Source organism: Rattus norvegicus, chromosome 14, assembly GCF_036323735.1.
Source record: "Rattus norvegicus strain BN/NHsdMcwi chromosome 14, GRCr8, whole genome shotgun sequence".
NCBI lineage: Eukaryota > Metazoa > Chordata > Mammalia > Rodentia > Muridae > Rattus > Rattus norvegicus.
Window position 1 is genome coordinate 17,886,502 of NC_086032.1, and position 21,035 is coordinate 17,907,536.

The 21,035-nt window shown below is 41.4% G+C and overlaps 1 protein-coding gene across 2 annotated transcripts; it reads right to left on the reverse strand.

The window, feature by feature from the left end:
- Positions 1 to 5,062: 5,062 nt before the first annotated feature.
- Positions 5,063 to 20,542, reverse strand: Alb (albumin). 2 transcript variants are annotated; one of them, NM_134326.2, is made up of 15 exons: positions 20,385 to 20,478; positions 19,623 to 19,680; positions 18,578 to 18,710; positions 16,750 to 16,961; positions 15,766 to 15,898; positions 14,765 to 14,862; positions 13,116 to 13,245; positions 11,915 to 12,129; positions 11,036 to 11,168; positions 9,868 to 9,965; positions 8,584 to 8,722; positions 8,033 to 8,256; positions 6,900 to 7,032; positions 6,264 to 6,325; positions 5,063 to 5,201 (listed from the first exon to the last, which is right to left on the reverse strand). In NM_134326.2, exons 1-14 carry the CDS (start codon positions 20,461 to 20,463, stop codon positions 6,284 to 6,286), a joined length of 1,827 nt encoding a protein of 608 aa, NP_599153.2. In that variant the 5' UTR covers positions 20,464 to 20,478; the 3' UTR covers positions 5,063 to 5,201; positions 6,264 to 6,283. The 2 variants fall into 2 exon arrangements, with proteins under 2 accessions (NP_599153.2, XP_063128922.1); XM_063272852.1 differs by lacking the exon at positions 5,063 to 5,201 and having other exon boundaries at positions 6,260 to 6,325; positions 20,385 to 20,542.
- Between the last annotated feature and the right edge of the window lie 493 nt (positions 20,543 to 21,035).

Sequence of the window (21,035 nt, forward strand, 5' to 3'; positions counted from 1 at the left end):
CGCAAGCCGGATAATCCTGGATCAAATAAATTGAGGCACAAGTGGCTCAACCGTATGAAGGAGTGCCTAGGTTTGTCATTGCTGAATATGACATTTGTGATGTACCTAATTTGGGGATGATCCTTATTTCCCATTTTAAAATGAAATGAATTCTAACTCTCATAAAGGGCAGGTTTGCATGACTCAAGTTCATATAAATTCACAGTTTACTCTATTGGCCATTTTGGGAGTCCAGAGTGAGTCAGGATTCTGTGATGTTTAGCTTGTGTGATTATATCATAACACTCTGACAGCTACAACGCTGTTTTTATCTTGTGAGACCATTATATACACACCCTTCCCTTAACTCCAGAAACGGTAAGTAGCACACGACTGTTCTGTCTTCCTCCAAATGCTTCATATTCTTGTTAAATTTTTTATCTTCAACCTCATGAAAAATATAGGAATGTTATGTTTCATGATTCGTTTGCTCTGAGGGATCAATATTGATTCACATGAATCTTCTTGTTACTATATTTTCTTTTTTATTAAGTATGTAATTTAATGTCCATAACATCATTATTTATACTCTGCCACTGATGATGTCACTGTGAATTCTGGCCTCTGTTAACTCACTTAGATGTTATTGTTATATGGCTTCGAAGAAAACCACAGTGCAAGTCTCTGGTCATGGGAGTGTTCTATTTAATTTCCTTAACATAAACATCTAGTAATATGACTTCTATACCTTCTATACTTCTAAAGTCCTAGTCCATTCTCTCTGTGTTCAGTGTTGTTAGTCACTACACCTATGTCTTACAGTCACAAAAGAAAAGTTACAAGGCCAACTATAAGGTAAGGGAAGTCGTTATATTCCTGCAAGTGTAACACCAGCTTGAGGAAACAAGACACACTGAAGAAAGCCCGATAAGGCCCACTAAAAAGGCCCAAAAGAGTGACAGAGAAATAGTCTTCAAAGCCCTGGGAGGATGTAGGCATGCCACTCCTGGTGACTGAGAGACAGTTGAGGTGGAATTTGTGGAGAGATGGGAACGAGTGCCCTAGATAACATTGGCAGAGAGTGGACTGGGAAAGGGATGCTTGCTATTGTCTCTGCCACCTTTCTATACTATCAACAGAGGCTTCTCTACTGAAATATAGGAAACACAATGGCTTATCTGTGCAATACAAGCCAAAGAATCAGTCAAAAGACAGAGCCTAAATCTGTCTTGTATCCAATGCATATGTGATTCAAAATAAACCATCCCATAACCTCACTGAAGAACATGGAGAAAATAACAGAATTGTCCCAAGTAACTTTGGAAAACGATGTTTTGCCTAAAAACTATAAGGTTAAAGACAAAAGAAATCCCATGTAAGAAATCTGTATTCTAGTTGTTAATAGTTCTTATGGAAGTATCGAGCAATAACCCTGACGCTCCTTAGCAAGGGCCCAGGGTTTAAACAAATACATAAGTCGAGGGAAGAGAGTGGGAGACAAGTCCTCACTATCAAAAGGAGACTTATAGATCGATCAGCAAGAAGAAAGTTGGACTGAGCCTCATGGCTCTGAAAAGAGTCAGAATTATCAGTTGAAACTTTTATGTGCATAGATAAATAGATGATAGATAGATGACAGATAGACAGACAGACAGACAGACAGACAGACAGACAGATAGATAGATAGATAGATAGATAGGTGGATGGATGGATAGATAGATGGGTAGATGGGTAGAAGGGGAGACGGGTAGAAGGGTAGATGGGTAGACAGGTAGATGGGTAGATGGGTAGAAGGGGAGACAGGTAGAAGGGGAGATGGGTAGATGGGTAGAAGAGGAAATGGGTAGAAGGGGAAATGGATAGATGGGTAGATGGGTAGAAGGGTAGACGGGTAGATGGGTAGAAGGGTAGACGGGTAGATGGGTAGATGGGTAGAAGGGGAGATGGGTAGAAGGGGAGATGGGTAGAAGGGGAGATGGGTAGAAGGGGAGATGGGTAGATGGGTAGAAGGGGAGACGGGTAGAAGGGGAGACGAGTAGATGGGTAGATGGGTAGAGGGGTAGAGGGGTAGATGGGTAGAAGGGTAGATGTGTAGATGGGTAAATAGGTAGATGGTTAGATGGGTAGATGGATAGATGGGTAAATGGGAAAAAGGGGAGATGGGTAGATGGGTAGATGAGTAGATGGGTATATACGCAGATAGAGGATGTGTGTGTATGTCTACATACTTGGTTTCCTAGTTCTATTCTGCAAAGTTATAGAAACAGTGAGTCCTCACTAGAGAGGGGCAGAGTCAGTACACTGATCTTTGCAATACCATTCTCTAATAAAAGGAACCAGGACCGTTCCCCCTTCCAGAAGCTTAATGCTTTTCATGTCTCACATTGGGGAGAGCTGTATTTAATGGTTTGCTTCCCCCAGAAAGCCTATGCAAGGGGGAAAGTAATAACTTCACGGTGAAGAAACTTGGCAAACACTGCCTTTAACGAAATAAAAAATCAACCTAAAACCCTGTATTAAATCATGCTGACAGCTTAACATGTTCCCCATGTTCCCAGTGTTCTATGAGACCAGCTCTAGCACACACACACACACACACACACACACACACACACACACACACACACACACACACACCCCAGTAAGCCTGCTGCGTTCTAGTAGCCCAGCCTTCTGGATCATGAGGGAAAATACAGAGACCAGCAGACAGATGACAGACAGATAGAAATTATTTTCCCATGGATTCCCTCTCAAAAACAGAGTGCACTGGGCTCTTTAGTTCTGTGTGTTGACTCCACAAAAAGCAGAACTGGCTCAGGAAATAGTGCACTGGGAGGCATAATTCTCTCAAAGTTTTAAGTTCCCGTTTGGTATGTCAGAGTGGGTCTGAGCCGGTGCCCTCCAGATAGTGCTTCCATGCCTGGTCCATTATTGGACCAGTTGAATAGCAACACCTTATTCAAATTATCTGGCTAAATTAGCTCCATTAGCAGGTTTCTATCAGGTCAGGGCCCAATCTCCATTCCACCTTTCCCAGTCTTTTTCTCTCTTTGATACTTTTACCAGGAGGCCAAAGCTCAGGTTGAGAGAAAGGAGGATGCAGGCTTAAGAGGATTGAAAAGGACCTCTCTTTACACATGGTCTCATGACCGCTTCAAGTACTATGCTTAAAGTGAAACTGTAAGGGAGGATTAAGAGCCAGTTGTAGCCTGAGATTTCACCTCACACCAGTGAGAATGGCTAAGATCAAAAACTCAGGTGACAGTAGATGCTGGCGAGGATGCGGAGAAAGAGGAACACTCCTCCATTGTTGGTGGGATTGCAGACTGGTAAAACCATTCTGGAAATCAGTCTGGAGGTTCCTCAGAAAATTGGACATTGAACTGCCTGAGGATCCAGCCATACCTCTCTTGGGCATATACCCAAAAGATGCCTCAACATATAAAAGAGACACGTGCTCCACTATGTTCATCGCAGCCTTATTTATAATAGCCAGAAACTGGAAAGAACCCAGATGCCCTTCAACAAAGGAATGGATACAGAAAATGTGGTACATCTACACAATGGAATATTACTCAGCTATCAAAAACAACGAGTTTATGAAATTCGTAGGCAAATGGTTGGAACTGGAAAATATCATCCTGAGTGAGCTAACCCACTCACAGAAAGACATACATGGTATGCACTCATTGATAAGTGGCTATTAGCCCAAATGCTTGAATTACCCTAGATCCCTAGAACAAAGGAAACTCAAGACGGATGATCAAAATGTGAATGCTTCACTCCTTCTTTAAATGAGGAAAAAGAATACCCTTGGCAGGGAAGGGAGAGGCAAAGATTAAAACAGAGACTGAAGGAACACCCATTCAGAGCCTGCCCCACAGGTGGCCCATACATATACAGCCACCCAATTAGACAAGATGGATGAAGCAAAGAAGTGCAGACCGACAGGAGCCGGATGTAGATCGCTCCTGAGAGACACAGCCAGAATACAGCAAATACAGAGGCGAATGCCAGCAGCAAACCACTGAACTGAGAATAGGTCCCCTGTTGAAGGAATCAGAGAAAGAACTGGAAGAGTTTGAAGGTGCTCGAGACCCCAAAAGTACAACAATGTCAAGCAACCAGAGCTTCCAGGGACTAAGCCACTACCTAAAGACTATACATGGACTGACCCTGGACTCTGTCCCCATAGGTAGCAATGAATATCCTAGTAAGAGCACCAGTGGAAGGGGAAGCCCTGGGTCCTGCTAAGACTGAACCCCCAGTGAACTAGACTATGCGGGGAGGGTGGCAATGGGGGGAGGTTTGGGAGGGGAACACCCACAAGGAAGGGGAGGGGGGAGGGTGATGTCTGTCCGGAAACCAGGAAAGGGAATAACACTTGAAATGTATATAAGAAATACTCAAGATAATAAAAAAAATAAATAAATAAATAAAAAAGAGCCAGTTGTAGAATAATATGCACAAGCTAAAGCCACGTACACAGTAAAAATTTCACATGGCTATAAATGACTATGTATGTAAACTCATACCCAGTGTTGGATAAGTCTATAAAATTCATAGTCTATATGAGCAACTGATGCCTGGAACAAACAAAAGAGCCTAGCAGTGAAAGTGGCACCTAGATTTTAACACGAATCTTTGACTGTGTGACTCTTAGGGTTCGTCAAATCCAGTGTGCTTCAGTACCCCTCCAGATCACCCAGTTTCTGATTCCAGCAGGGCTTCTCAAGCCTTTCTCCTCTCATCTTGAATTATTTTTTTTCCTCAACTCATCTTACTTTACCAGTTCAACTAGTCACCTTTAAAGCCATTCCTATCTCCTTTGTCCCCAACCCCAACTCATTCCCACCGACAAAGGCAAGCTCTCGTTCAGAATTCCCGTGATGTTGGAACATTGGTTTCTGTGCTCACTGCACATAACTTGGGAGAATATTAACATTTACTTCCATTGTGTTGCCCATATGGAGCTCGTATCTCTGCTGAGATGAAGGGAGGAAACTGAGGGTTTCCCCCAGCCTTAGAGCCTGCTAGGGTGAGACGCGCTGTTGGAAGACAGACTTCTGAACCACAGAGTATATTCTTTCTATTTTTTATTAATTGCGGCACAGAGAAAAGAAGTCAAATGTTCAAAGAAATTTGTGTTCCTTAGGGTGTTGGTTTTACACCAACAGAAGAGATGAGTCCTGAGTCTTCATGTCTTTTTTTCTCAGGGTAGCCTGGAAAACACAAAGAGAAACGGAAGTGTTCTTGGTAAAATGGAATATGTTTTCCAAATCTGTTTCTAGAATGTTGAGTGTCTTAGGTTCTTTTTGCAATGTTTACTGGCGTAGACAGACTACACATGACCTAGTCTTAGCTGATATTCGTGACTTGGTGGGCAGATGACACACTGATATTTATTGTGACACCCCCCTCTTCATCACTGGTCCCCTCAAGTGTCAAAGTCAGAGGTCTCACCATTTCTGGGCACCTGCTTATTACTTAATTTATTACAAAGGAAAGCTGTCTTCTCAAAATGATGCAAAACTCCCAATTCTTTCTAAAACTGAAGTGATTTTGAAATAGCCTTATAGCTATTGGTTCTTTGCTTAAATAAAAAGTAAGTTTTTGTTTTCATATGGAGACACAATTTTTTACCAAAGTCTTCCATTATCACCCAATTCTTAAAATTCTCTTCCAAAAGACTCCAAACAGAATTGGTCAACATAGCCATGTAGCCATCTATATGTTCAAAGGAGGCTGCTTTGTCATAAGAAGATAAATTCTGTTAAAGTTTAGCATGTGGCACATCAGAAATTTGAAAGCAGATCACTTATGAAACAGAACCCACTGTATCTTCTGGTGAAATGAGTTCACAGAACTATTGGGTCAAACTACATGGAATCATTGATACACAAATGTTTTGACCCAAAAATGTTCATTCATCTGGTTTCAGCTTCATTCAGAGGATACTCTAGGTTGGGCTAACATGGGCGACTCTACATAGTGGTTGCTGTAAGCCAGAGCAAAACCACGATCAACTCTGTGGCTCTTTTGAATTTTTAATTTTGGTGTCTTCTCTCCCTGGTTTGGTTGCCTCTTGTGTAAAGTACATTAACCTAGACCTTTATGTGTTCAGTTTCTTATCTACAAATGGAACCCAAATTGACGACCATACGAGAGGACCTAAGAGTGCCGGCTGGCGCTTATCCATGTGGCTCTTGGCAAATGCTTATCGATCTTGATCGTTTTAGGAAAAATGATTATGATTGTGTTTTAAAATTCCCGAGTATAGTTACCTGAGATGGTTGTGATGTGTTTAGGCTAAGGCTTCTTTGCTTCTAGCAACAAGGTTTGGCCCCTGACCAGGAAAAAATGGTGGATGTTAGAAAAATATTAGCAGGACTATTAGGGTTTGCACTTCCATAGCCATCGGTGATGATACATGGTAAATGCATGTGCCTGGCCTTGCTTAATTACAGTTCCATTGGAATTCTTAAAACAGGCTCTCTGACATCTGTTGTGTCCAAAATAAAAGGATAAACTGTTGTTAGGGCACCGGAGGGAATGTGAAATGATTCAGACATTGAATGGTAAATGTTCTCCATTAGTGTATAAAATAACTCAGTTCAAAAAGTAGCATTTCAGGGCAAGGCTTAAATGAGTTAGCGATTCTGGGCTTTACAAGTATTTCCAACCATGTTCGTATGCGTCACAAATTTGAAACCAAATAGTGATAATAACCATGTAATATGCAGCAGTGTGGTAGAAGATAAAAATTAAGAGCTACGTAAGTCGGTTTCTACTACAGTTGTGTAGCAAACAAAATCTGGATTGATCACATTAACCAGTATGTGAGTTCCGGAGCTCTAAACCTGACCAAGTGCACAGAAAATGGAAGGCTCACAAATCAAAATGGAGAAGACATTTGTTACCTCAGTGGCGAAGCAGTTATCCTTGTCGGCAGCCTTGCAACACTTGTCCACGAATTGTGCGAAGTCACCCATCACCGTCTTCAGCTGATCTTCTGTGGCCTTGGGCTTGTGTTTCACCAGCTCAGCGAGAGCCCTGCAGCAGGACAGAAAGCAAGGACAGCAAGGAGACATTCACTCCGGTGCAGGAAAATAAGACGGGAAGGATGGCGAGGCCACAGTTTAAGGTCCTAAATCTGGGAGCCAAGTAACTTTGGCTTTGAGGAGCGATGCCAGTGCCAACCTTAGGAACCTTCCTTGACGGTGCATTCGAGTTACTGCTTTGTTAGCCATTTTGCCAGGACTAGATCACATAGAATAATCAGTGCCGGTCACGCTGTGTTTTACGTAGTTTCAGGAAATCTCAAGGTAAACTTACGTCTTTGCACTTAATAAATGAATTTTTGCCCCATTTGAAAGTAGTAATGGGGAGGCTGTAGAAACTGACAAGGCAAGCAGAAGGAGATTGCTGGCTCCTCGTGATTGACATCTGTGGTACAAACTACTGGAAAAAGAGCTGTGTAGGGGGTGAGTTCTGTAACTCTGTCTGGGGACCATGGTGACACGTCCCCAAAGGTGATGACAATACCCTGCTACATTCTGTGCTATTGGAGCCTCTCCCTTTGGTGGGGTTCGAGCCCCCTATTGCATTTCCAGCTGTTTCTTATTCTATTCTCAAAAGTCACACCCACGATCTTGTCCAGCCTCTGGCGTGGCTTCTTCGTGGAACATTTTCAGTGAGTTTCTCATACCTTGAAATAAATACTCCTATGGTTTCCGTGACCAGCATATTTCTACCTATTTCCATGAACGAGTGTTTCGGTTTTTCTATTGTGCCTCCCCTAGAATTGTATTCTACTGTGGTTTCTACCCACGGTGATAAAAATAAGTTGAATGAAAGATTTTAATACAAAAAAATTTTCACGTAGACAAAAGAACTTTGACACTTCTTCAACTTAGTGATGCCAGCATCTAAACACTTCTCTTGAAGGACTCTAACCACGGCATCAAAAAAGAAAAATTGTCCAGTTGACGGTTCTCACTGTCAATACATATGCAATATGAAAACAGAGAGATGCGAAAGAATATATCCTCACGTTTGCTTCTTTATCTGCTTCTCCTTGTCTGGGAGTGTGCAGATATCAGAGTGGAAGGTGAAGGTCTCAGCTTTAAACTCTTTGGGGACATATGTCTCGTCAACTGTCAGAGCAGAGAAACATGGCCGTCTTTCCACCAGGGACCCACTACAGCACTTGGTGACCTTCTCGCTCACTGGGGTCTTCTCATGCAGCACACACAGACGGTTCAGGATGGCAGACAGCTAAAGAAGAGACAAGCGGAGAGGGAAGGTCACAAGCATTCCACAAACATCCGCTCTCCGGTGCACTAAAAACTGTCATGTTGGACTAGCCACTATGAAGCGAGCCTTGCCCAGTTTGGTAATTTATATATCTTTGAAACTGCACATGTGAGACTTATTAAAAACTGTTTCAATATCTTAGTTAGATATGGGAGAGAGGGTATGACCCGGATACTATACACACGTAAGCACATATTAGAACCCCCTTGCTCCTGAAAGTTAGATTTATCAAGGTCTGAGGACAACAGCCTGTCCCCTGTTAACTTTGATGTTGTTTAAAAGACTCACATAGTCTTCCACACAGGGCAGTCTCTGAGCTTCAGGAAGGGTACAACACTTGGTGCCCACTCTTCCCAGGTTTCTTGCTGCCTCCACGAGAGTTGGGGTCGACACCTGAGGTGCTTTCTGGGTGTATCGAACCAGAATGCTGTGTAACAAAAAGTTATTACTTACAATAACTTACATGGTTTAATCCAGACAGAAAACTGGCCTGATGTAATATATTTCAAGAAGATTCGCCCAAACCAATTAAGATTTTTTTCCCCCACTAATCAAAGTATCTTTACTTCTGGAGTGATAGCATAGTACTGGAGGAAGACCTTGTCCTAAGAAACCAAGTAGATGCAAAAACTACTTGGAGCGTAAGATCTTAGTCTTAAATCTGTACTAGAATCACAAGGAAGTATTGTTTCTCTAGCCCGATGGTATTAATGTACTCCATGCTGCTTTAAATAGACTCTGTCACAAACGTACACATACCAGCATTGTGACAAGCTCAAAGGAAGTGGTGAAAAGAGAGATGATTTAATAGAAAGCATGCACCAATTAAATGAAAGAAAATAATTTCTGCCTGACACGCTATCTAGCAATTGATAACATCTTGCATTTAACAGTGTACCATCAGCAATAAAGGTCAGCGTATTCAGGTATAGAAGTGCCTTCTCCAAACTCCAGAGTTAAAAGAATGCTAATACTGTATATGAAATGAACAAGGAATCACGGGTCTCTTCCAGCATGCTCACTTTACTTCCATAGATAAAGCCCTATGGAATTGGGATACCACTGTGGAAGGCCACTCAGTCTCTATCTCTAGGAGTGAAATTCCATAGGAAGACAAGGACACAACTACATAGGTTTAGATGTAACCCCCAAATTCCAATGTTTTCCCAAATGAACTCTTTATTCGTGTAATATTTCCATATTATCTAAATCTTTTGTTATGTTTTTGTGTTCAGCATTTCTATCAGTTCTTGAGTTTCTGCTGCCTAAGCATGCTTCTCCCTTTTCTACTAAGTATTGTTCTGTTTGCTCATAAACTCCACCTAACCCTTGAAGGACGCTTCCACTTCCAATGTATCAAGATTTGCTGAGTCCTCAAAACGTCTACTCCCAAGAGACCAGTGTTTATATTACACAGGGATACAGTCCTCCTCATCCCTCCAACGAAGTTCCCAGAATTTTTTGATAGATATGGATTATATATAGTGTGTTTTCATTGTGAAATCCATATGCTGGATGGCCTATATAATGTTTTAAATAATTACAAGTTGATCAAGGAAAAAAACTACTCACGCGTTTTGGAATCCATACTCTCCAAGCTTCTCGTAAAGCTCACAGTTAGTTTTGACCAAGTTCTTAGGTTCTTCTACAAGAGGCTGAAATTCTGCAAGCTGCAAGATAAAAGAATTGTGTTTACAGGCCCCTTCCTGAGAGCCCAAAGTAGGTCACTTTGTACTACTGCTGTCCCTCTATACAAAGACAAGCCAGGAGACCTTTTTGCCACATTTCCCATCTTGCATTTAAATTGTCCCTTTTATTTGCAAGGTCTTTTGGCACAAATCAAATGAGAATCCTCAGGCTCTGGGATTTAATGGCTGCGTTTGAAGCAGGCCACCTGCTGTATTTTCTTGTTGTGTGATTTTTCTTCCCACATCCAAGTTTCAGACTGATCCTGTCTACAACCCTACAGCACTAACTGTCCTCAGCACCAGCACTGGTCTCTTAACCCACTAAGTGGATGAAATCAAAACAGCACCTAGTGCACAGAAGTCCCCTAGATGGTGACCTTCACTTATAGCAATCTCTCCAGTTGGATCTTGAGGTCTCTGAGATATGAGCATCCACCCCAGCCTAAATCACAGAGTGGTGTCTGGTATTCGGGCAGTTTCTTTGTAAAGTCTGACTCCCTTCTGGTCCCAGATGATTCAGAAACCAATATGTGCTGACAGGAGTCCCGACATCCCCACCCACAACAAACCTGCAAACACAACTTCTCATAATACTACTCCAAAACCTTCTCCAAAATGTCATTTAAAGAAGTAGAGTTCTCGAATTCCTTTGAGATATTAATTCTAATAGTTGACAGTATGGTGGGACAGGTTAATGGTCTTTTCAAGCCTAAGTTAAATCAATCACTTTTAATTGGCAATTGAACTTATTCTCTAATTTTATTCTCAGGCGTCTGAAAAAGGGAAGGCTACAACAAAGGTTTTATGTAAGCAAAGATCCCTCCCTCTCTTTGAACCTTCCTTCCCTAGAGTGGTCATTCTAGTTTCCTTATATTTTACCCAAAGAGTTTATCCTGCAATGTTGAAGGAAACTTTAAGAGCTCGAACTTGCCTCTATCTCAAGAAAACATCAGGATTGACCTACGTATCTATGATCATGAATTCATCTCTTCTTTTCTCCTGACAGAAAGCCCCACCAGCACCGTGAGTGTTCCTGGCTCGCGGAAACCTACCACTGTGCCGTAGCAGGCAGGAGGATCGCCTTCAGCACAGCACTTCTCCAGTGTGGCTTCATATTTCTTAGCAAGTCTCAGCAGCAGGGACACGGAGTAATCGGGGTGCCTTCTTGAATATTCATACAAAAACCTAATTGAGGCGAACATAGGCTGAGCTGAATAAGGGGGCGTGTCATAGAGTCCCTGACCAATCTCAATAGAGATTCTCATCCCAGCCACCCTGTGTTGGCTCGCAGCAAGGACTAAGCAGCAAAGACGTGGGACCCAGAGAGAACCCTTCCCAGGTTCAGCTCCACCACTGCAAGCTATTTTAGTATTCTGCCTGGGCAACTTACTATCAGAGTGCATCAACCTCTCCGTTAGTAGGATGGAAATAAGGATTGCACTTCCTGAAAACATATTGTCATTTGTTATTCGTTGTATCGTGCCTTGCCACACTGTGACATTCCGGTCTTCTCAACCAAGTATGAAAGAACTAAGTGTCATGTGGGCATATATACATACAGAGGGATAGATAGATATCCTTGCTGTCATCCCAGAAATGAATAGATATGGCTCGATAGGTAAGTAGATACATAGGTAATATATTCCTATACATGAGAATTTCAAGAAAAATGCCCATAAGAATGATTAAGTGGCACATACAATTTATATACTCATAGAATATTTCCAGAAATAGTCCTATGAAGTAAAGAACATTGAGTTTATGCTGAATGCGTTATGATTTCATTAAAAAAAAATGCTTTGAGTTCCTTAAAATGCTTTTCAAGGAAACTTTAAAGGCTAACACCTGCTAACACCTGGACAAGGAGCCTGGTGTAGCCTCCTACACCGCACAGCTTCGCCAAAGCCACGAAGAGAAAGGCATCTACTCACGTGCCCAGGAAGACATCCTTGGCCTCAGCATAGTTCTTACACACTTCCTTATCCTCAACAAAGTCAGCAGCTATTGAGGGCAGATCGGCAGGAATGTTGTCATGTTCTATCTCAGCGAGACACTGGGATTTCTGCAGCACTGGCTTATCACAGCAAGCCTGCAGTTTGCTGGAGATAGTGGCCTGGTTCTCACACATGTACTTGGCAAGTTCCGCCTGTGAGAACGGAAGGCAAAGGTTTCAGAGAAATTCTCTTGGCTACATTTTATCCCCGCACCACTGTTGGGCGGGGATAGCCTATCCATCCTGCTCTGAGCCATTCGCAACCAAAGTGGCTTCTAGAAACACATTCTCAGCCACGAAGTGCTTCAGTACTATGACCAGAACATCCCAATGGGATTTGAGAATGACTGTTCAGAAACAAGGTATGTATTTAGTTAAATGAATTTGTTTTAATTATTTATTAAGTTTATGTCAGAGAGACTGTGATAAATCAGGTCACTTTTTCTATAAAAGTTAGTGCTTTTTTTTTTTTTTAAATTCCTCCCAAGTTAAGGGTAGTCATTTTGAAACTAAATAACTCATTAAAATATGAAGTATAATTAAACAACCAGTAATGAGCACAATTACAGGCCTTGCTCATAACACACAAAACATCTGTCTTGAGTTCTCCAGAAGGTTCTATGGCAGAAAAGCATTCTGATGTTTGGTTATATTTTTAGTCTTTGGAGAGGGGAGGGGAGGGAGCTAGCAGGACGAGGTGGGAGAAAATGAGATCACAGTGAATTTTTTTATGTGCTTAACGTACACAGTTAATTAGAGGAAAGACTACCGAAGGATAAACACATTTTTAAGAGCCTCTCCACTCTGTGAGATCCCTAGCCCCGTTTCTCTTCCCAAAATCTTAAACATCTTTAAAAAAAAGAAAAAAAAACTACATCTGTGACTAGTTCCCGTTCATTAACACCTTTCTCAAAGTGTGACTGAAGAAAGGAGTTTTGGATCATTTAATAATTCAGAAAACCTTTTGCTGTTGTTTCTGTTTTCTGTTTTGTTTTTGTTTTTGTTTTTGTTTTTTTCTGGAAAGTGGCACCAACCAAGGAGAGCTTGGCAGATTAACGGTCACACCAGCAGCCATCAGTGATCTCGGGTGAAGCCAAACACTTGCATTCACTGACTGAGCCTGCAATCCCCCTCTTTACCCTGTCATCCGCGCATTCCAACAGGTCGCCGTGACAGCACTCCTTGTTGATTTTGGTGAGGTCTGTTGCCAATTTGGTGATTTCTGCGAACTCAGCATTGGGGAATCGCTGGCTCATACGAGCTACTGCCCTGAAAAAGGAAAAAAGAAACCCCATCAAGGAATTATTATCATAGTGTATTTGGAGGAAAGCAGTAAAAAAGGCGCCACTTATAACAAGTTCGAAATTTGTTATAAACTGGTTTTGAAGTTAAAACCCGACTTAAGTGATCAAATTATAAAAATCCACTAGTTCTTGCAATGCTAGCCTGGCATGATAGTTATGGTTTTCTTTAGTGGATCTATCTACTAAAAGAATGGGGACGGTCCATGGAAAGGTAAGGCCTCATTAAATGAAAAACAGAGATTTTCCCCAAAGGGGCATCAGCCAAGTGTTAAGGCCTTATCTGACTTCCGTTTTTTGGCTTGACCCGGTCTTAGCATTGTGACCACCAGCAACCTGCTTAGCTTTTAGAGTGTTACAACGGGCAGAATCAAAGGATCTGGGAGATTAAGTTACATAATGGCATGAAAGCATTTTCTCATCTGGAACTGAAGATTCGTCATCTTTCCTCACAAGACATAGTTCTCTGAATTCTAAAGTTCCTGATGGGGGAAACAAAATTCTTAACTTCCAGAGAGCTTAGAGAGTTCTAACCATGCATCCTCCCGCCAAGAAACTGTTCCGGCAGACAGCCTCTAAGTTCTATGGCACAAGCCAAGACTCTCATTCCAAGATCATTTTCAGTTCCTTAACTCCAATAAAGAGACTCCTTTGCAAGAGCCAGTCACGGCCTGCACAACAGTGTATTGTTTGATACTGAAGTTGCCTCGTGTGTTGATTTGGTTGGCTGTGATAATTCGGATAGTAGGAATGACTTCGTGAGGATAATTGTGCTGACGGTTTCCAGAGAACCCACACGACGACGTCATCTCCTCGTTCTTTTCTATTACGTTGATTCATTAACGACTAACAGGTGAGGCGCTAGAAAGGCAAGCATGTCTTTCTTGCCTTCTACATTAAAGAATACACCCCAGGCTCAGCTACAGCATATAGAAGCAAAGAGAGTATCAAACAGAAACATGAGATTAAGAACACAGTTGGGGGGTTGGGGATTTAGCTCAGTGGTAGAGCACTTGCCCAGCAAGCGCAAGGCCCTGGGTTCAGTCCCTAGCTCAGAGAAAAAAAAAAAAAAGTTAAAAAAAAAAAACACAGTTGGAGTTGTAATAAAATTCAAAGTAATAACTCCAGCTTCTTTGATGGCTAAATTCAATTATCAGGACATAAAACAGTCACTTTTAGCCTGGGAGAACACAACTTAAGTAAATTAATCACCTTGACTACATTCCTTAAGCTTTGAAAATGAGTCCCAGTCTTTATAAGCAAATGAGATTTTAAATACCTGTCTTCTTTTAGGAAAAAAACAAAAGTCTTCTAAATTCTTTGATAATTTAAAATAAAGCATGAGACAAAAATGTCAACTTACTACTATTAATCCGATTTCACCTCTATCGTCTTTTCATAAAGTGCCTTATAAAGGCACAGCCTTTTGGATTGGACAGCTATCATCAGAAAGATGTGGACTGTGATATTAAAGAAAATTCATATACCAGGCTTTGAAGGCTCTCTCTCCAAATCTCTGCATACTGGAGCACTTCATCCTCTGACGGACAGCTGCGACCAGTGCTTTCTCTTTCACGGCATCAAGCTACCAAAAGAAATCCAGTTGAAAAAATTGGAAAGGTTATTTTTACACACACACACACACACACACACACAGAGAGAGAGAGAGAGAGAGAGAGAGAGAGAGAGAGAGAGAGAGGCCCCTTTCAAAGTTCCCCACAGCCCTGTGCCAAAACAATTGGTTTGGGTGGGGAGGAGTTGAAATCGTGTGCATGCTAGGTAAGAATTCTACCATTAGTTGTACCTTCCATTCAAGTGAAAATTTAAAAAGGTAATTTATATCTCAGTTCACAATAGTCCCTTTTAGCAAATAATTATTTTGATACCTAAAGGAAAAGAAAATCGATCTGTTCTTAGCATCTAGGAAAAGCACCTTGGAGACATTGCCAAGGGAGGATTACCCTGTCCTAGGCGATGCCCTGGGACCTATGCCTGTACTGACTTTTTAATTTTGTGACTAATTCATTGCAGTCCTTCCTCCATCAACTTTCATAAAATCAGTAAGTGCCTCTACAAACCAAATGATGCGTAACAAATATTTATGGAAGGAAAGAAGGAATTTCAACTTCTGGCCTCAGTAAAAATTCTCTGCTTTGAATTTTAACTCCAGTAAAATGTCTCAGAGAAAGTCAAAAAGATAAAAGCCAAAACAAGCAAACAGAAAACCCTAGACACCTCTGCACAATTTGACAAAGAACATTCTACTGCACACATCATTACCATAAAGAATGAAAGGACAAGGAACACATATACAAGAATTCCCTCTCTCAGACCACTGCTACATTTTGGAAGGTATGAGAACAAAAATCCACTGGTAACTTAAGAGGGAAGAGACGTTTCATTCAGAAAGTCGAGTCTCCTGAATCTAGCCATAAGATTGGAGGTTGGACTACGAGGCAGATATTTCTTGCGTCTTTCCAGGGATTACCTTCGGTGTCAGGCAGGCTGCTTTGTCAGACTCTGTGCAGCACTGGGTCAGAACCTCATTGTATTTCTCAGCATAGTAAAGGAGTTCTGGGGCATAGAAATAAGGATGTCTCCTGGCAACTTCATGCAAATAGCTGAATTATGGGAAGAGGAAGAAGAAGAACATAGGCAGTCATTTCCCACAGCACAGAACACTACGGAAATTATTAAAGTCAACCCATACCTTCCCATATATGTGGAATTTGTAATTGGCCAGTTTCACTCAGTGTGGCTACCCGGGAGTGATGGTCTTTGTCTCTTGTTAAGTGAGAAAAGAGAGGGGTGTGTGTTTGTGTGTGTGTGTGTGTGTGTGTGTGTGTGTATCTGTGTCTGTGTGTGTCTGTATCTGTGTGTGTCTGTGTGTGTCTGTGTGTGTGTCTGTGTGTGTGTCTGTGTTTGTGTCTGTCTGTGTGTGTGTCTGTGTGTGTGTGTCTGTGTGTGTGTCTGTGTCTGTGTGTGTCTGTGTCTGTGTGTGTCTGTGTATGTGTGTGTATGTGTGTGGGTATGTGTGTGTCTGTGAATGTTAACATGTGTGCATTTTTGGTAAGTAGTTAAATTTAGGTGATGTAATGTTGCTGACTAAACTGAAATTGATCCAGACCAACACATACACACACACACACAAACACACACACACACACACACACACATGCACGCACGCACACACGCACACGCATTCACACAAACACCTTCAGAGTATTCAGAATATTTTGCAATTTCTCAGTCTCAGAATATTTCACACAGGTCCTATCTGTTTTCCAGTTCAAAACGTCATTGTTTGATTGTCGCCGTGTAGAGCTTTGTGGTATCAGATATTATGTTTTTAGAATTCATTCCAATGCATCCCCAGGCTCAGTGTTGGGGTTTCCATGACTGCCAGCCTAAGTGCTACCGGCTAAGCTATTGCCCCGTTTTTATCTTCAAGCATAGATGTCTGGGTACTCACTGTCCCAGAAAGCTGGTAGGGTTCTCCTGGAAGGAGGTGCACATGGCCTCAGCCTCCGGCCTCTGGAAGGGTGGCAGGTTGGGGTTGTCATCCTTGTGCTGCAGGAAACACTCGTTTCTTTCGGGCTCTTGTTTTGCACAGCAGTCAGCCAGTTCACCGTAGTTGTCGCGAAGCTTTGGAATGGCGCATAACTTGTCTCCGAAGAGAGTGTGCTAAGTGGAAGACAGAGAGGGTCAGATCCCTGCCGGTGCCCGACTTCCTCTATAGCCAAAGGTCAGCGTCGAAACCAAATGTGCTGATAAAGCTCGGTTAAGAAAACATGTACCTTGCATGTACGTACATAGAGGATATGCACCTATATTGAAACATCAACAACACCTTGGACTGTATATAGTTTTTGTGGTCTTTGCATGCACTTAAAACAAATTTAAGCAGAAAAAAATGTTAATGAAATGTTACTTTTTTCTTACTCCTGCAGACATACCCTTTGATGTATAAGTTACTTTTTAAAGTCACGAAGCAAAAGGAAATCATAAAGAAATCTCCCTTCTCTTGCCTTCCTTTGACTTGCCTATTTCTGTGTAACTTTCTTGAGAGTCAAGCACCACAGTATTGTGTGTGGTGGATAAAACCGAGAAGCAAAGAGCTAACGGCGTTGAGGAAGGTTGCCTTCCGTGTTTTCTATCTGGCACTAAATCTAGGAGCAAAGTCACTATAATTAAAAGGAGAAAAAAAAAGCCATGGGGAGCGACATGTTCACACAACTCGCGGGCTCCGCTCCTCTGGGAGAAGCCTAAGTTTTTACTACAGTCCGTGTAAAACTTCGGAATAACACCATCTACTTTTAGTAGTCGTTAAAAATGCAGATCTCCTCTCTATTCTAGAAATATCCCCCTCAAAGGACTTCATTTTTAAAATATTTCTTTCCTTCCTCACTAATTTTATTGTAGAAATCATTCAACGTCATAGAAATTTTACTGAACTGTCAATTGCATATTTTTTTTAGGAATACCGAGGTACAACTGTACTGTTTTGTGTGATGTGTTAACAGCACGCTGAGAGGGAAAGATAACCAAGATGGAGGTAAGAAGAAAGAGGGTGGAGGTCATTCAAACATGGCCGCCCACAGATTATGTGCCCAGAAGAGCCCAGACCTCCAGTTTTGAAGCCCTGTCTATAAAAAGCAAAACTTCTAAATCACTGGGAACTCCACTTTTTAATTGCATATAAAACAAATTACTTTATTTCCCCCCTCCCTTTTGTCCCTCCTAACCCTTTCATGTAAGCCCCCGTTGCTCTCAGATCCATGACTTTATTTTTCCTTCATTGTGTTACATGCATTACATTTATGTAGATATATATATATATATATATATATATATATATATATACATTCCTAAATGTGGCCTGCTTAGTCTGTATAAGGTTATTTATATGTATGTTTATAGAAGACCATTGGTATTGGATACACAGTTGGTGCACTCTTCCTCAAAGAAGGCAATTTCTCCTACTCTCAGCATTCTTTGGTTGCCTATAGCTTTGTTCTTGTGGTCTTTCCCTCATCCTCCTTGGCATGTGTATTGTCACTGTCACTCTCAAGGTCACATTTAGTCATATTAGTGAGACTTTGTGAGTGTAGCTTCTGCAATTACTAGGAAAAGGAGTCTCGTAGGAAAATTCCCATGGCCCTGGCTTTACCAATCCCTCTGCCCCTCTTCCACAGTGTTCCCTGGGCCTTAAGTGTGAGAGACGTGATTTGCTTTCCTTTGAAAAACTCGGAATTACAAAAGGCAGAAAAGTAGATGCTCAGAAATCAGAATGTACTCACAATGGACTTGTCACAGTTTTCGGCATTCTCATCAGCGACACATGTTTTTGCAAAGTCTGTTACTTCCTGCACCAATTTGATATGCTCTTCATATGGGCATTTCTGGAGATACTGGGAAAAGGCAATCAGGACTCTGAAAGACAGGCAGAAAGCAAACCTCAGTAGGAGGCAGGTGGCTCTCCTAAACAGCAGATTGTGCATTTGTATACTTCCATATTTTGTATGTCTTTCGTACAACTATCTAGAAAGCCTATTCCAGTCAGCTACTCTCTGAGGCATAACCTGGAACATATGTCTTTCCAAACAAAGGGAATATGGGTTTCTACCATGCTGGAGTGCATATTTGTGTCAATAGATCCGTGAACATGAGACAGAGGAGCAAATTACTCCCTAAATATATCCATTGTCAAAGCTAGACAGTATGCAAGTCCTTTGAGTTATTTCTTTTCTAATCCATGTACCTCTGTTAGTTGAAATGCATGACACTATTGACATTTTAAAAAATAAATTGCTCGTTTTTAACTACATTAAAACCTTATTAAGGTTGGAGATGTGAGTTGAGTATAGACCACTTACTTCCCATGTGTAAGGTCCCAGTACTACAGAAAGACAAAATAATGCTCTCAAGATAGTGTGAGCTTGCTGCATAGAGCTGCTAAGTGAGCTGCCCCCTAAAAACTATATTTCATAGACCTTTCCAGAAATAAAAATAAGATTCCAGACTTAACAAGTTCGATGTAGGCTCCAGATTCCCTCTCCAGGAAAGGAGCTACTAGCCATACGTGGCTAGATACATTTAATTGAAGTTAGATATCATTTGAACGTGTACTTCTCAGTTACACTTGCCATGCGCTAAGTGCTTAACAGCCTGGTGTCCTCTGGCTGCCATCTTGCTCAGCACAGATCCACAGAATTCCTGTCGGTGCACTCATTTCTATTCCACAGTGCTGCTCTACAATTTGCACACTCAAAGTGGGAAAGGGTTTCTAGAACCTGAACTAATACTATCCAAAACATTAAGTGGACTTTCAGCCTCTTAACTTACAGGCCTTTGAAATGCTGTTCTCCCAAGTCCTTAAACCGATGGGCGATCTCACTCTTGTCTGTGGGAATGGGGGAGAGAAAAAAACCACAAAACATATTTAAATATTGAAGACATCAAATTACAACACGCTGCTTTTCACCCTTCTCTTCACTCACTTAAACTATTCCCTGAAGTTCCCAGCCTCCAATCGCTACAGGAAAATCGGAAGATGGCAATTCCTTTCGACTACATTCAGAGTTTTATTCTTTCACCGAAACTATTATTTTTAAAGACTCATTAAGTGCTTATAACTTTGCATTCAAACCCAAGACGGAATGTTTCAGTCATGTTTGTAAATGTCTACTAAGGCAATAGTAAATAAGAAATAAAAGTAAATATAAGTGGAAACTCCATTCGTAAAATTACTAATACAGGCTATGCGTGTTTAGTATAGCTAGGTAGAGCAGGCAGGCCCTTTGAAACTAGTGAGTTCAGCTGTATCTGACATAGTTCAAATCATTCTAGCTAGCATTTTATTTTAATTAAAAGAAATTTTAAAACTAATCTTTCAAAGTCCCCCCATTATTGTCATCGGAGTTATCTAAAATACATTAATATAACCACATAAGGATTCTCAGATGCAAATGTAATAATAATAATAATAATAATAATAATAATGGTGATATTAATCATCACCAAAGGAAAATTTAAGTAATTTTGAAATACCTGGCTTCCGTTACTACGAAAAATAAAAGTAGAGATGAGAAAACATAGAATGCTTACGTGCTTCTCGGCGAAACACACCCCTGGAAAAGGCAGAACCGGAGATGAAGAGGAGGAGGAGAAAGGTTACCCACTTCATTGTGCCAGAGGCTAGTGGGGTTGACAGGAAAGGTGGTCTGTGTGCAGAGAAACTCGCTCTAATATACTTCTCTAACCAATAACTGTAGATCATTAACCACACTAACCTTTCAGTTCATTGGTTCCTACCCCATTACAAAATCATACCATCCTTGCCAAAAAGAAAAAAAAAAGTTGTTTAACTAAATCCCTTGCGTATGTTTGCCATCTGAAGCTCCCCCAACCCCCCAAAGGCTTTGTCAATTCATTAAAGTTATGTAAAACATCAAATTTTACATAAGAGTTTAATCTCTCTGTCTCCCATTTGGGCATTTCAGTTTGCAGGGAAGCAGGGCACATTTGAAAAGCTGAGTTGCAAGGTTTGTTCTTCCCAAATATGTTTCTATGTAGAGGCCGTGAAGACTTCGTGTGAGGAAGGGGGAGTTGACTCGGGCTTCCAAGTCTTCCTCATCTTTTTAAAGTTAGGATCTTCTAGAAAGCTTACAGTGTCTCAAGTGTGAACTGGGAGGAAGCCAGAGCGATAAAAACAAGTGTGGAGGACTCTCAGAAGTCTTGTGTCCTCACCCCATACTC

Excerpts from the sequence above, each read along its gene's own strand:
- Alb (NM_134326.2), bottom strand. The coding sequence starts at position 20,463 with ATGAAGTGGGTAACCTTTCTCCTCCTCCTCTTCATCTCCGGTTCTGCC. Across the intron at positions 14,863-15,765 it reads CAGCCTGCCTGACACCGAAG|CTTGATGCCGTGAAAGAGAA; the intron begins GTAATCCCTGGA and ends TTCTTTTGGTAG. Across the intron at positions 7,033-8,032 it reads AAGCAGATAAAGAAGCAAAC|GGCTCTCGCTGAGCTGGTGA; the intron begins GTGAGGATATAT and ends GTCCTGCTGCAG.